At 43.2% G+C, this 14667-nt stretch overlaps 1 protein-coding gene across 3 annotated transcripts in view; it reads right to left on the reverse strand.

Moving 5' to 3' along the window:
- Positions 1–3307: 3307 nt before the first annotated feature.
- Positions 3308–14667, reverse strand: part of CATSPERE (catsper channel auxiliary subunit epsilon) — a 104288-nt gene continuing 92928 nt past the window's right edge. For all 3 annotated transcript variants that reach the window (XM_039529349.1, XM_039529350.1, XM_039529351.1), the window contains 4 exons: positions 14060–14146; positions 11451–11608; positions 5769–5822; positions 3308–4745 (listed from right to left, as the gene is read on the reverse strand). In XM_039529349.1, the coding sequence (XP_039385283.1) occupies positions 4559–4745; positions 5769–5822; positions 11451–11608; positions 14060–14146 (486 nt within the window). In that variant the 3' untranslated portion in view covers positions 3308–4558. The remainder of the gene's footprint in view (positions 4746–5768; positions 5823–11450; positions 11609–14059; positions 14147–14667) is intronic.

Genomic DNA, 14667 nt, shown 5'->3' on the forward strand with positions numbered 1-14667 from the left:
AAACTCCAGAGTGACTTACAAACTGGGAAAGATAGGCATTCAGCCACCTAAATCATTTGCAGAGGTCCAATCCACTAGGCATGGTCAGAAGCTGCCTACTGGATTGGGCCCTTCAGGCTAGTTCACACAAAACAGAGGGGAGGCTTCCTATATAACCTTTAGCCTAGTGTACTCATCCAGGATGTGGGAAACACTCCCCCAGTTCAAATCCCACTCCTACTGAGGGGAAGAAAGGATTTGACAAGAGCTCAGCCACCTCTCAAGGGAGTGCCCTAACCACTATGCTATAGAGCAGAGGTCTTTAATCTGTGGGGTGTGCCCCGTAGGTGAGAGCATAGTAACATTCAGGGGGCTGCGGCTGGGGCCCGAACCAGTCCCACAGGGGGCGAGGAGGGAGCGCTGCCCAGCTCTGCTTCTGACCCCAGCTCTGGCTGCCATCCCTGCTCCCGGCTGCAGCTGCAGGCCTTGTCCCCTGGCTGAGGGTCCACTGCCACCCCTGCCCCCAGCTGTGGCCCCAGCCTCAGCCCCCTTACCCCTGTCCGCATCCCCTCCTCTCGGAGTTGTGGCCCCACTCCTGGCTCTCAAGGGCGAGGCATAAGGGGGGGGCGAAGTAAAGTTTGGGGACCACTGCTATAGAGTCATTCTAAATCTGTCACAGCCCCAGTTAATATTTAATTAAAGTAGAACAACTTCAATAGGAGAGACGGAGGGAGACCCCTCAGCCCTGCTTCAGTATATTCCATAGCCTAGTAGTTGGAGTACGTACTCACCTGCGAGGTGGTTAATCCCTGTTCAAATCCCTTCTCCTTCTCATGCTGGATGAGCACCCTATCCACTAGGCTGATGGTTATAAGGGAGGTCTTCCTGTTTTGTTTCGGGCCTTTCACCTGACTTAGGTGGTCAAATACGTATCTCCCCGCGTTTGTGGATCACAAGCAGAGCTAGGCACCTATCTCCAAGAGAGAGCTGGGGCTTAGGACACACTCCTCTGGTCAGTCTCTCCCATTGGCTAGCTCCCCTCCTAGCATGCTAGCTTTGTGATTCACAGTCAAAGGTGCCTGTCTCTCTCCATTCATTGTGTAGGTCCTAACTCAGGCTTTGTGCATTGCTGTGTTGTTCTAGGTACCTTAAAATTAGGCTCTGCGATGCTCAGCATCACAACAGCTAAGTTCCTTTGTGGACCTGGGACGCAGTGCCTAACTCCCAGTAAATGGCACCTAGACAATTTGGTAATATATGCTCTAGAAACTCTATTAGATTATATCCTTGTGGGCAAAAGGCCATTAACTAATGCTAAAAGCAGCTCTAGCTTTGGAAGACAGGTGGGAGAGTATCAATCTATTACAATTTATTGTTTAAAAAAGAAGAATCTGAGGTAAATAATTTCAGTTTATCCAAAAATACTAGTTGTAATCAATTCCCATTCTTGGGGGTTAACAAAATCAGAGATGGGTCCATGGCAGCAACATTTCTGCCAAAAGCAGTCCCCATACCATAACTACATGGCCAACTACTAACCATACACTGAGGTAGTGAGAGTTGGAGTCCCATGACAAGAAGAATTTGAAACTCCAGGCATGTATGGAATTGAGTAGATAGTAGACAGCTCTGGACTGCACTGGAGACTTAGACAAACCAAAGATTTGATTTGGTATTTTAGTTACAACCAAGGAAAATCAGACTAGCCCCCAAACATGGTGACCAAAGAAGTACTGCTAGCTAGGTCAAAAAGAAAGGCTGGGGAGAAGAATCAGTTCTCTGCAGAGGAAACTATAATGAATTATCCAAAAGGCAGTCATGTTATGAGGAAAGCTGTGTATTTTCTGGACTGCAAGAATGGTGATGAACTCTGCTCACATCAGCTCATTCTCATTCCTTTTAATCATGGGAAGGATTGGATTGGATTCAGCAAAACTTCAGAATAATCAATCAGAGAACTCACTCAGAACTTCTGTGGCTCATTGTTTTCTCAAGAAATACTGAAGATCCTAGAATATATATCATCATATCTCTGAGCAGCACTTTGAAGAGGGATCTCTTTTACCTGTTTCATAATACTAAAAAATTAGAGCCATGTGGTAAGAAATACCTTCTACTAGCAGTACATCCCACGGCTATCAAGACCAAATCAACCAGTTCTGGAAACATAACTAGATCTGCAGTTTAATCTGCTAAAGTTCTGAAGTCTACAAATGCAATGGAGTGGCACTGTTGGAAGCATGTATAGTCTACGTGCAAATTATGCTAAATGAGATGTAACTAGCAAACTGTAGAATGCTAAAAAAAGTTCCCTTCAATCCTCTCATACTAGGTGGTGTTATTCCTAGTTTAGTAATAAGTAAAGAGAGACAGAAAAATTAAGATGGCAGGGGAAGAGAGGAGCATTTTGAGCTTCTGAGTTACGCAGAGTCTGCGAGTCAGAATTTCTGAAGCTGGCTCTGATACTAATTTGCTATGGGTCTTTAAGCGGGTCTCTAAGCATCAGTTTTCCCATCTCAAAAATGGAAATAGTGATATATATCTTCCACATAGGGGTGTTGTGAAGTCTGCCTAAATAATGAATGTAATGAGCTATGTAAGTGCAAAGTGTTATTAAAGCTAGTCACTGGCAGAGATAGAAAGAGAACCTGGGAGTTCCTGGCTACCACTCTGCATTCAATGCACTAACTACACCATCCTATTTTAAGGACATAAATAATCACTTTTATGTTTTCAGTAGGAATGAACTGCTTTCACTTCAGGTCAAAAATTCACAGCTGCAAATTTTCAAGCAAAATTGGCTTTATGATTTTTTGTATGCCTCAATGCAAAATTTCTAATCTACTTAAATGTCAGAGGTGTGAATCATGCTAAAAAGCTCATGAATTCTTTGAGCCAGTTTTGCATCGCTGTATTAGCTTTTATGATTTTCATGCACAGCAGAGTGTGGCTCTGTTATCTTTTATGAAAGAAAGTGATTCTAACCCTGTCCATAGGCTCAACCAATGAGCTATCTTTATTCATTAAATTGTGTGGATTTGTAATTGCACCGATCATCTTACACCAGCTAAAACAACCAATGCATTAAAAATATAAGCTTTTCAAAATAACTAACTTTGACAACTAGAAAATTTTGGCTAGCAGTGGAAACATGTCTTCAAATGGAACTATGGAAACTGATTAAAATGTTTTTTACAGTTTGTAATTGCCACATCATGTCTTTCAACTTTTTTACGAGATTAACTATTAAAGTAAATGATAAACTTTTATGATAAACTAGGCCACTCTACATTTTTATTGTATAAATTAACATTTTTATTAAGCACCAATAAAAATCAGACCAGTAAAATTCCTTCAGGAATATAAAATCAATTGCAACTTTAAACAATGTAAATTCTATTTAAAATGCTCAAACAATACCTGTTAGCTTAGTAATAAAAATATTCAATTTGCTGTGTCTGAATGTATTAAGTTACAGTAGCTGATGTGATTTGATTCTCTTTTGAAGCTTTACAAAATATACTAGTTACTTGAAGTTGGGGTCTGTTGAACATCTGAGTTCACTAAAAGGTTACAACATTTGTTTCAAGTTTGTAAACAGAAATCTAGTACATTTTGCATGCAGTTGCAGCTACCAAGATTCACATTCAATAAATTACAACCAATAATATATTTGAATTGAAGATGTGATCAGAGAAGTTTTCAGATCTGAGTAACTGCTATTTGTCATAAAATTTATAACAGACATAGAGAATTATAGCTGTCCGAATATTTTAGACGTAACATTATCTACCATGTCTTTGAAACATATTTTTTATACAAGGCTCTGATCTATTCAAAGTATAAGTGATTATTAGAATCCGAGGGCCAGATCATCCGCTAGTATAACTTAGTGTAGCTACACTGAAGTCAATGGAGTTGCTCCAACATTCACCAGCTGACAATCTGGTTCTAACTGTCTTGTGGACAAGGGGATTCATTGACTCAGACTTGTGAAGGGGAGGAATTGTTACCCACTCATGTGGAAAGGCAGCTTTAAAGTGCAACTGAGGTTTCACAGGAGCCCAGTCACTATACACCATCCAAAAATATGTTGAATCAGCATATCTCCCTGCCCTAGACAGTGCTGCTCACTTTGGGGACTGCAGCGGCTGCATACAAGCCCTTGACAGAGTGGAAGTTTAGTATTGAGGCAGCTGTCCCCCAGGTTTCAAATTGCTAAAAGCCATGCATGCTAGTTATGCTGAGGAAAGCCAGCATAAACTGGGGCTGAATCAAGCCTAAAGATCATAAATATATTTTAATTTAATTTGGTTTGAGAGGTGGCTACTAAGGGGGCCATAAACTGCCCTCCGTCTATACACACAAAGGAAACCAATGGGATATGTTAAGCTCAATGGTAGAGCTGAAAACTAAACGGGAACTGGAAACTAAACATGAGTCACAATAGTCTTATATGAAAGGTGAAAAGCTGTTTGTGAAAATAACCCTTAACAATCCAACAATATTGAAATTATTTAAAAAGCCAATGTACTCTTACAATTTCTTTATACAGAATGCCATCAGTATGGTAGATAAATTATTGGTCCTTCTTCAACTCATGTGCTGTCTTTCTTGTTTGATCTTGTTGGTCATGTGATGGCAGTGGATCAACATAAATGAGTGCTCGATAAATCTTCACATACCTGAAGTAGCTTACAACAAGGATGCCCCCAAAAATGGACAGTATGAGGATTGAAAAGCCAGCAACCTTACCAATGTTTGGACTGAAATACAAATGAGATTCGATTAAGAATAGATGTGGTAAATTTTCAAATTCTCCCCTTATTTAGTCAAGACTCTCGTTGACTTTATATTGACAGAAGACATAACTCTATTTGGAATGATGTCTTCTGAAAACTCTTAAAAATGATATGCATCTTCATGAAAATATAGCTGATTAATGATTAAGTTTATCTTTTACTCTTCTTTATGGTCATGATGATGTGGAAGTCAAGAGCAAAATCCAAATGATTTTCCAGAGAAGTCAATGGCAAGACTCTATGATTTTCGTGGGACCAGGATCAAACACTTTATAAAGAGGTGAGTGAGTACAATGGGCAAACTATTGTGGAAGAAACAAAACTCCACTCTCAGGTTGGAAGCAACAAATCAGAGACAGCTTTATTCAAGCAATTGCAGGGGAAGAATACAACTGGCAGAGAGCATCTCTGCCTCAGTTTCTCCAAAGTACAAGCAAAATCACACAAGCATTTATACCTCTTTTTGATGTGCATGAAATTAAAAAACATCTACATTTTATTTAGACTATTTGCTATCTAGTCCAGTACTTTCTCACTTTCTCTTCTCAAAAACATTGTTATCTCAAGGCTAGGTCACACTGACTATTCTGCTGTTTTCCACTCGCTTCTGACGTGAGCTCTGCTTCTACAGGTCCTGTGATATTAGGCTACGACTTAGCTCAACAGTTGTTCTGTCTCTGACACTTAAATGGCTGCACTTAAACCCTCTCTTTCTTTCCCTGCTTCCACACTATAAAAGTTCATTCTGGTATAGAAATATTACTGGTTCCAGAGATATTGCCTATACTTAAAATAGGGAATACCGTTAGAACTGGAATGAAATTGTACCCTACCATCAGGCTAACGGCTTGGATTTGGATATCATCTCTAAGATCTCATTACCTATCTGTAAAACTGGGAGTGTCGCCAAAGGATAACAATATTTTTATCCCTATATAAATATTAAATAATAATAAATTATGTTTAGTTGTGGCTACTAGCAATTACCTTTCTACTATGCCATATGTACGGACTGCAAAGATTGTATTTAAGTCACAAAAACTGGAATATAAAAAAAGAATGTTAAATATTTTCTCAACTATAAAAATATTCAGAATGAAAATACAGAATCACAATGAAACCATCTGGTGCCCACATTCACCCCACCTCATGTACTAACTAAAAACTTTATTTAAACTTCAATAAACACATTCAACCATTTAAAAAATGGTGTACTTTTATGTAACTTTCATAATTTAATGCAACGTTGTCAATTCTACTGATTTTTTTGTGCGTGATGGGATTTCACCTGGGGCTGGAGCCAATCTTGCAATGATGTGAGTTGCTTTAGCTCTCTAGTGAATTTCAGCCTACCTGGGGGAAAACCCACTGACTGGCTCTTTTCTCCAGTTGCCTGCCTCCTGGGGAAGATCAGCCAATCAGAGCTGCTGCAGGAGCAAGCAGAGCACTCTCCCTCTAACCTCAGCAACCTGAAGCCATTCTCACAGGAGGGGAGAGGATAATGGGGAACAGAAAGAGACCAGCAGCACTGGGCAGCTCCACTTCCTCCTCCCCACTCCTCTCCTGTGAGCAACGGGACAGCTCCTCTGCTCCTCCCACCTCATCTGTTGTAACACCCAGCCTGAAATGGTTTGGGAGCTGAAGAACCCTTGGAGCTGCCCACCTAGTCTGGATGGGACTCTGCTGGAGCACCTCCATCCCCTTGGAGTTGGAGAAGGGATGAAGAACCCCAGGAGGAGCAGAGGTGGGGATGGGGAGGGGAAATTGTTCGGTGTTATATGGGGACTAGTTAGCTGAACTGATGGGGGCTGGGAGGGGAAAAAAGATGAAAGGATGGGTAGATGTGGGGCTGAGGAGGCTGGACAGAACTAACGTGGAGGCAGAACTGATGCAGGGATTGGTTCAGGGCTGGGAGGCAGTACAGGGTAACACAAAAACATTCTACAAATACATTAGAAGCAAGAGGAAGACCAAGGACAGGGTAGGCCCATTACTCAATGGGGGTGGGGGGAGGAACAATAACAGAAAATGTGGAGATGGCAGAAGTGCTAAATTAATTTTGTTTCAGTTTTCGCCAAAAAGGTTAATAGCGATTGGATGTCTAACATAGTGAATGTCAGTGAAAATGAGGTAAGATCAGAGGCTAAAATAGGAAAGAATAAGTTAAAAATTACTTAGACAAGTTAGATGTCTTCAAGTCACCAGGGCCTAATGAAATACATCCTAGAATACTCAAGGAGCTGACTGAGGAGACATCTGAGCCATTAGCGATTATCTTTGAAAAGTCATGGAAGACGGGAGAGACTCCAGAGGACTGAAAAGGGGAAAATATAGTCAGGGGTGAAAGTAGATTAGTACGGCATACTGGTAAGAAGTGGCCGTCAGTACCTGCCTGTACGTTAAAGCACTGCCAACATTAAAGCACTGCCATGGCAGCACTTTAACATCACTGCCCCTTTTCCCCCTCCCAGCAGCCTTGCCGGTAGGGACCCTACTGGCAGGGCTGCTGATGGGGTGGGATGATGGTGTAAAAAGGGCAGCTGCCCCGCAGCATGGCGATTTAAAGAGCTCCAGGTCCTTTTAAATCACTGCCAGAGCCCCAGGTGGTGTGGGCCAGGCAACGTGTATAGGCTGACTGGGGGAGGCTGACCCCCAGCTCCACTCCTTGTGCCCGAGGCCCTGCCGCTTCTGGGGGCCCAAAGTCAGGCCCCCATACTGGTAAGTCTTCTGTGTTACTTTCACCCCTGAATATAGTGCCCATCCATAAAAAAGGGAAGACAACCCAGGGGATTGCAGACCAGTCCACTTAACTTCAGTACCCAATCAGTTTGCAAACACCTAGAAGATAATAAGGTGATAAGTAACAGCATGGATTTGTCAAGAACACATTGTGTCAAACCTACTTAATAGCTTTCTTTGACAGAGTAACAAATCTTGTGGATGGGGGGGAAGCGGTAACTGTGGTATATCTTGATGTTAGTAAGGCTTTTGATACCATCTCGCATGACCTTCTCATAAATAAACTAGGGAAGTACAACCTACATGGAGTTACTATAAGGTGGGTGCATAACTGGAAAACAATTCCCAGAGATTAGTTATCAGTGGTTCACAGTCAAGCTGGAAGGGCATATCAATTGGGGTCCCGTGAGGATGAGTTCTGGGTCCAGTTCTGTTCAATATCTTCATCAGTGATTTAGATAATAGTGCAGAGAGTACACTTATAAAGTTTGTGGATGATAAACTGGGAGGGGTTGCAAGTGCTTTGGGATTAAAATTCTAAATGATCTGGACAAACTGGAGAAGTGGTCTGAAGTAAACAGGATGAATTTCAATAAGGACAAATGCAGAGTACTCCACTTAGGAAGGAACAATTAGTTGGACACATACAAAATAGGAAATGACTGCCTAGGAAGGAGTATTGTGGAATGGGATCTGGGGGTCATAGTGGATCACAAACTAAATACAAGTCAACAGTGTAACACTGTTGCAAAAACTGCAAACATCAATCTGGGGTGTATTAGCAGAAGTGTTTTAAGCAAGATATGAGAAGTAATTCTTCTACTCTACTCTGCACTGATTAGGCCTCAACTGGAATATTGTGTCCAATTTCGGGCATCACATTTCAGGAAAGATATGGACAAATTAGAGGAAGTCCAGAGAAGAGCAACAAAAATGATTAAAGGTCTAGACAACATGACCCATTAGGGAAGACTGAAAAAACTGGGTTTCTTAAGTCTTGAGAAAAGAAGACTGAGAGGCGACATGATAACAGTTTTCAAATATATAAAAAGCTGTTACAAGGAGGAGGGAGAAAAATTGTTCTCCTTAACCTCTGAGGATAGGACAAGAAGCAATGGGCTTAAATTGCAGCAAGAGCATTTTAGTTTGAACATTAGGAAAAACTTCTTAACTGTTAGGGTGGTTACACACTGGAATAAATTGCCCAGGGAGTACTTGGAATCTCCATCATTGGAGATCTTTAAGAGTAGGTTAGATAAACACCTGTCAGAGATGGTCTAGATCAGGGGTGGACAAACTATGGCCTGTGGGCCAGATCCGGCCCGCAAGCTGTTTTAATCTGGCCCTCGAGTTCCCACTGGGGAGCAGGATCTGGGGCTTGCCCTGCTCTGGTGCTCCAGCCAGAGAGCAGGGTTGGAGGCCGCACCACACGACTCCCAGAGGCAGTGGCATGGCCCCCCTCTGGCACTCCATCCTGGGAGCAGGGTTGGGGGCCACGGCACACGGCTCCTGGAAGTAGCGGCATGCCCCCCTGGCTCCTACGTGTAGGGAAAGTCAGAAGCCTCCACTCTGCACACTGCTCCCACCCCACGCGCCATCCCTGCAGCTCCCATTGGCCAGGAACTGCCGCCAATGGGAGCTGCAGGGGCAGAGCCTGCAGATGGGTCAGTGTGCAGAGCCTCCTGGCCACACCTCCATGTAGGAGCCGGAGAAGGGAAATGCTGCTGCTTCTGGGAGCCGCTTGAGGTAAGCGATACCTGAAGCCTGCACCCCTGAGCCTCTCCCCACGTCCCATTCCCCTGCCCCAGCCCTGATCCCCCTCCCGCCCTCCAAACCCCTCAGTCCCAGCCTGGAGCACCCTCTTACACCCCAAACTCCTCATCCCCTGCCCCACCCCAGAGCCAGTGCCCCCAACCGGAGCCCTCCCCCCCTGCACCCCCTCCCCCACCCTCACCCCCTCCCACACCCTGAACTCCCCCTTTCTGGCCCCACCCCGGAGCCCGCACCCACCAACCAGAGTCCTCACCCCCTCCTCCACCCCAAACCCAATTTTGGGAGCATTCATGGCCCGCCATACAATTTCTATTCCCAGATGTGGCCCTCGGGCCAAAAAGTTTGCCCACCCCTGGTCTAGATCATATGTAGTCCTGCCATGAACGCAGGAGATTGGATTAGGTGACCTCTTGAGGTCCCTTCCAGTCCTACGATTCTATGATTCTGTGACGGGGGAAAGGATTGATTTGGAAGTTGGGGGCAGAATAAATTTCTAGGAAGAGGATGGGCAGGTGGGGAGGTGAGAGCTCCTGCAGAGGGACCAAAATCACCTTACCCAATAAATTTGGGAGAATGGCTGACAGTAATTATAACATGCATAACAGCAAAGGCCAGGGCGAGTTCAAAACTCAAAAGATAAACCAAAAACACAATATAAATTTTTAAAAATAAAATATCATGATTTGGGGGGTTTCACTCATGACTTTTGAACATTTTGGGTTGGCAATATGGTTAATGTAATATTGATTTTTTTATATATATTGGGCGTTACACTGACTTTCTGTAATGGTGTTGACTTCCAGGAGCATCCTGGGGTGAGTTGTGACACCTTCCCTGCTTTGGAAAAAAACATGTTGGACAAGATTCATCCTAGCAGTGGCACTAGGGCTGGTATAGGGCCTAATTTGTGCTCTAGCTGCTATGGGCCTTGTGCAGCCAGGGAATAGCTGGGTCATAGGGACATCCTAGCCAGTGCCCATCCTGCCCTCAATCTGCACCTGCATTGGTGGACACATCCCCTGTGCTAGTGTATCCTCTCAGGGCCTCCTTCAGGGGAGGGTGTAGCCTGCACAAAGAGGCCATAAGGCAAGGATGAAATCCTTCCTTTGACGTTTTATCAATGAAATACCTCTGTGAGTGTTCGGTATTTATGGGTCTGTCTCACTATATTTCAGAAAATATGTAGGATTCGTGTTACTATATATTCCTAAATGGAATCCCTTATGGAGTTTATTAAAAAATTCCTTTACATTATGGCAAAGATACAATGAAAAACTGAAATGGTTTATTAAAGGGAAGGCAAATATGCTTAAGGTGTGGCTAACCTTTGATAAGTGACTGTAAAAATGTCATTGTGCAGTTCAATATTTCTTGTCTTTCAATGATTCCATATCAAATATATTCAGTTCACACAAGATTTTTTTCTCCAAATACCAGCCCTCCAAACTCAACCTGAGCTCTGAGAACCAAGCTGGGGTTTTCCTTGCTCAGACATATATCACCACCTTTAGGCCAAATTAGACCCTCTGTTACAGCTGTGCAACCCCACTGTCTTCAGAGTATACTCTCAGTGGCATTTATGCAGTGGAATTGTCATTCATAGATCCAGTTCACCAACTCTTATGTGGGTTAGTTCTGCAGTGCTAACAGGAATAACTTTCTTTTAGTCACTTAGCCTAAATTTGCAGAGATTACTCTGAATATATGCAAAGAGAAAATCTGTTAAGATAGATGACATTTTTACAGTCACTTTAGACAAAAACTGGTTTGACTGTCAGATCTCAGATTTACACTAATGTAATGGAGATTACAATCTGGCCCAGTGGGTCCTGTTGTCAAATCCACATGTTGAAGGCCTCTTACCTTCCTTTCCATAAGGGCAGGATGAACATTATGTTTATAGCAGCCTATACGGAAAATGACTAGAAATCTAAGAGGAAAAAATAATAGCTGCACAATGAAAGGGTTGAGGACACTCAGAACCATATCTGAACCATCCATCAGTTAGAATTGGTAGCGGAAAATACCTGCAACATCTATGGCCAAGTGATACCTCAAGCAAAATATTTTTTTTAAATGACAGCAGTGGTTACTTTATTAATCTTAATCCTAAATCAATCATTAAAGACTTTTTACATGTCAAAAAAGATAGCTAACCTGAAATTTGGGTCCACTATTTTCACTCTGAACACATAAATGCCACTGTACTCAGTAGGCCAAATGAGAGAATTGTAACCAGAGTGGTTCAAAATTTGATACAGCTGATTTAGGTCTCCTAGAGGTCCAAGTTCAGATTGAAAGCAGGATCTGTAATTCTGAATAGAAACAATAAAGGAGATTTTTTTAAACTAGCTTTGACAAACAATTATACCTACTTGTCTGAGTTTCTAGACTTGTAATTACCTGCCTGCCCCTCTCTTGCTCTCTCTCTCTCTCTCACACACACACACACACACACACACACAAAAAATATATATATATATATATATATATATATATATATATATATAGATATATATATATATATGACAAAGCAATAACTCCTTGGAGATCCAGTTATGTTGGCTAGGAAGGACGGGAGAAGCCTGGTTCCCACACGTTCCTTGCCTTGTTTCAAACAGTCTACACCCTAAACTAAACTTGTTTAATTTAAATCTAAACCAACCCAGTGTTGTATCTGAATTGAAGTGACTGGGATTCATTAACTCCAGTTAATGTGGCAAGCTGCTGGGTATTTACTCTTTAAAGGAGCAAGCAAACCTTCTTAGCCCTCTGAATGCTCAGGAAAGATCTGGACATTTCAGAGCAGATAGTTTGGGGAAAATTCAGGACTGAGGGTGTGTTGGAGTCACTTGGCCAGTAGTAACCAAAGCTGGTAGATGCTAGAATGAGGCTGGGGTGTAACAAGCAAGCTGCTGAAATCAGAGTGCTGAGCCAGAGCTGCTTAACAAACAGACAGTGCATGCTTGTCTGTTAGCTGTCAGCAGGGCCGGCTCCAGGCACCAGCGAAGGAAGCAGGTGCCTCGGGCGGCCAATAGAAAGGGGAGGCACTCCGTCCGTCGTTGGGGTGGCACGTCCGGGTCTGTGGTGGCAATTCAGCGACAGGTCCTTCAGTTCCTTGATTCCTCTTCGGCGGCAGCTCAATCACTCTGCTTCTGTTTTCAGTGGCAATTCAGCGCGGGTCCTTCCCTCCCTCCTTCTCTTCCTCTTCGGCGGCAGCTCAATCGGGTTTTTCTTTTTTTTTTTCCTTCGCCGCTTGGAGCGGCAAAAAGCTGGAGTCGGCCCTGGCTGTCAGTGCCCAGGCTATGAGCCACAGCAGCAGAGCATTGAAGGCACCCAGAGTTACAGGGTTGGTGGTAAAACAACCACACCCCGGAACATGACATAAGGGAATGGGTTCAGACAGACCAATGGGCTGAAAAGGCATGGGGACATAAGGGCATTCAACGTCAACACTGAAACATAAAAAAACCAAAAAAACAAAAGAAAACAAAACAAAAAAAACCCAGTAGAACTAACTTCCCTTATTTGTGGAGATGCCCAAAACCTTTACCCCCAACCTGAGGCCTCTAATTGCCCTGGTGGTGCACATTAAGATGAGATACACAGCGTGGTGACATGGCTATTAGATGGCTGCTCAGTCTGGACCTCTGCCCTGGTGGAATATATTGCTCCTCAGCTACTCAGCCTTCACCTTCTCTTGGAACACATGCTAGTCTAAGTGCGGTGTTCACTACCTTTCCCAGTTCAATTGTGTCCTTGTCCCTTCAATCATAGTCCTTTCCCCAGGCTCATGCACCCTCTCACGTAGGGCAACACAGTCCTTCCTTCACTGAGCCCTCCCCACAGCCCTCACTCTCCCAACCACACACTTCTGCCAAGATAGTGCCTGCCCCCAAGTTCCTCCCCACTGTCCAGGAATCCTCCAGCTTCTTGCCCCTCTGGGCCATTGATCTTCCAGGACTTGGCTGCTCACACTTCAGTGCTGATTACAATAGTTCAGTGAATCGGAATCATATGAATGCCCCTTTGGCCCAGCAGAAAGCCAATTTGGGGCCTCATGAAGTGATTTTGTTTGGATGAGAAATCAGTGAAACAAAATTGAGGTAATCCTTGGTGTAATTCTTTTATACATAGAATTATATTGGTGAAGTCCTAGTCCCATTGAAGTCAATAATGAAACTTTCATTGACTTCAATGGGCCCAGGATTTCACCCAAAATTCTGTTTTTCTGAACATACAGCACACGTGAAATCTCAAGCCAGACTCCAGCCCTGTGCCTAAGAAACTGCTGTAACAGGGTCACACGCTGCTGCTGCTTACTCACTCTAACTGCTTAAGCACACAGCCTTCTTACAGCCCATAGCCCCTAGCTGTGCCTGGGGAAAGTCCATTAGTTCCATACTTTCCCTCTGGCCACATGGCTTGCCATATCTCTCATGTCCAGCTGATTAGCACGACAAAAGAAGTTCAATTGCTCCTAAAGCTATACAATATTTTAGTACACACATTTATTTTATTTGTGATTTTCTTTCAACCAGACACATGACAATAAGGGGTTAGTGTCTTTTGGAATAACAATATCCTTTCATAGCATTGTCAGATAATTACTGTACTGCCATCTGACTTGTATTCCACTTGCTCCATCATGCTTTAATTAGGCTTCCCCCTCCCTGAGATACTAATAGTGTGAGAATGCCAAGTAAGACAGCTGCAGAGTTCATTCATATTTTTCATAAACTATTTGTCAATATAGAATTTCCTACCTGTGGCCCCCATATTTCGTCTAATGTACTGTTTTCATGTTCCTCAAGCATTGAAATCCAAGTCTGTGCTTCACACAAACAACCCACCTATTCAAAAGAATTCAAATGTACAAAATAAAAAAAAATTAGTTCTGTATCCCTCTGTTATTTTCTGAAGGGTAATGCAGTATTTACATAGGTACTGGGCATTGTGGTTCTGCATATTTTATTTCTTATATAGCTCCTATAGTGAAAGAACCATGGTACAAATCTAAGGCAACAAAACATACTTGGGGAAAGACTCTGCCCTTAGGGGGTACATTGTTTTAAAATAAAATATTGGGGTAATAATATTAGGAATAAGAATGTTAACATCAAGTAGGGCTTCAAGTTTCAATAGCTACCTGTACTGATTGAAGTAGGCAGCACCAATGAGAATAAAATAAAAGCTTCATGAAGGGAGCCAAATTAAATGGGCTTGACTTGACCATCAGGGCTGGCTCCAGGCACCAGCGAAGGAAGCAGGTGCTTGAGGTGGCCGATACAAAGGGGTGGCACATCTGGGTCTTCGGAGGGAATTCAGCGGTGGGCCCTCTGTCTCTCTCTTCCTCTTTGAGCTGCCAAAGAGG

The sequence above is a fragment of the Mauremys reevesii genome, linkage group 3 (assembly GCF_016161935.1).
Source record: "Mauremys reevesii isolate NIE-2019 linkage group 3, ASM1616193v1, whole genome shotgun sequence".
NCBI classification, from domain to species: domain Eukaryota; kingdom Metazoa; phylum Chordata; order Testudines; family Geoemydidae; genus Mauremys; species Mauremys reevesii.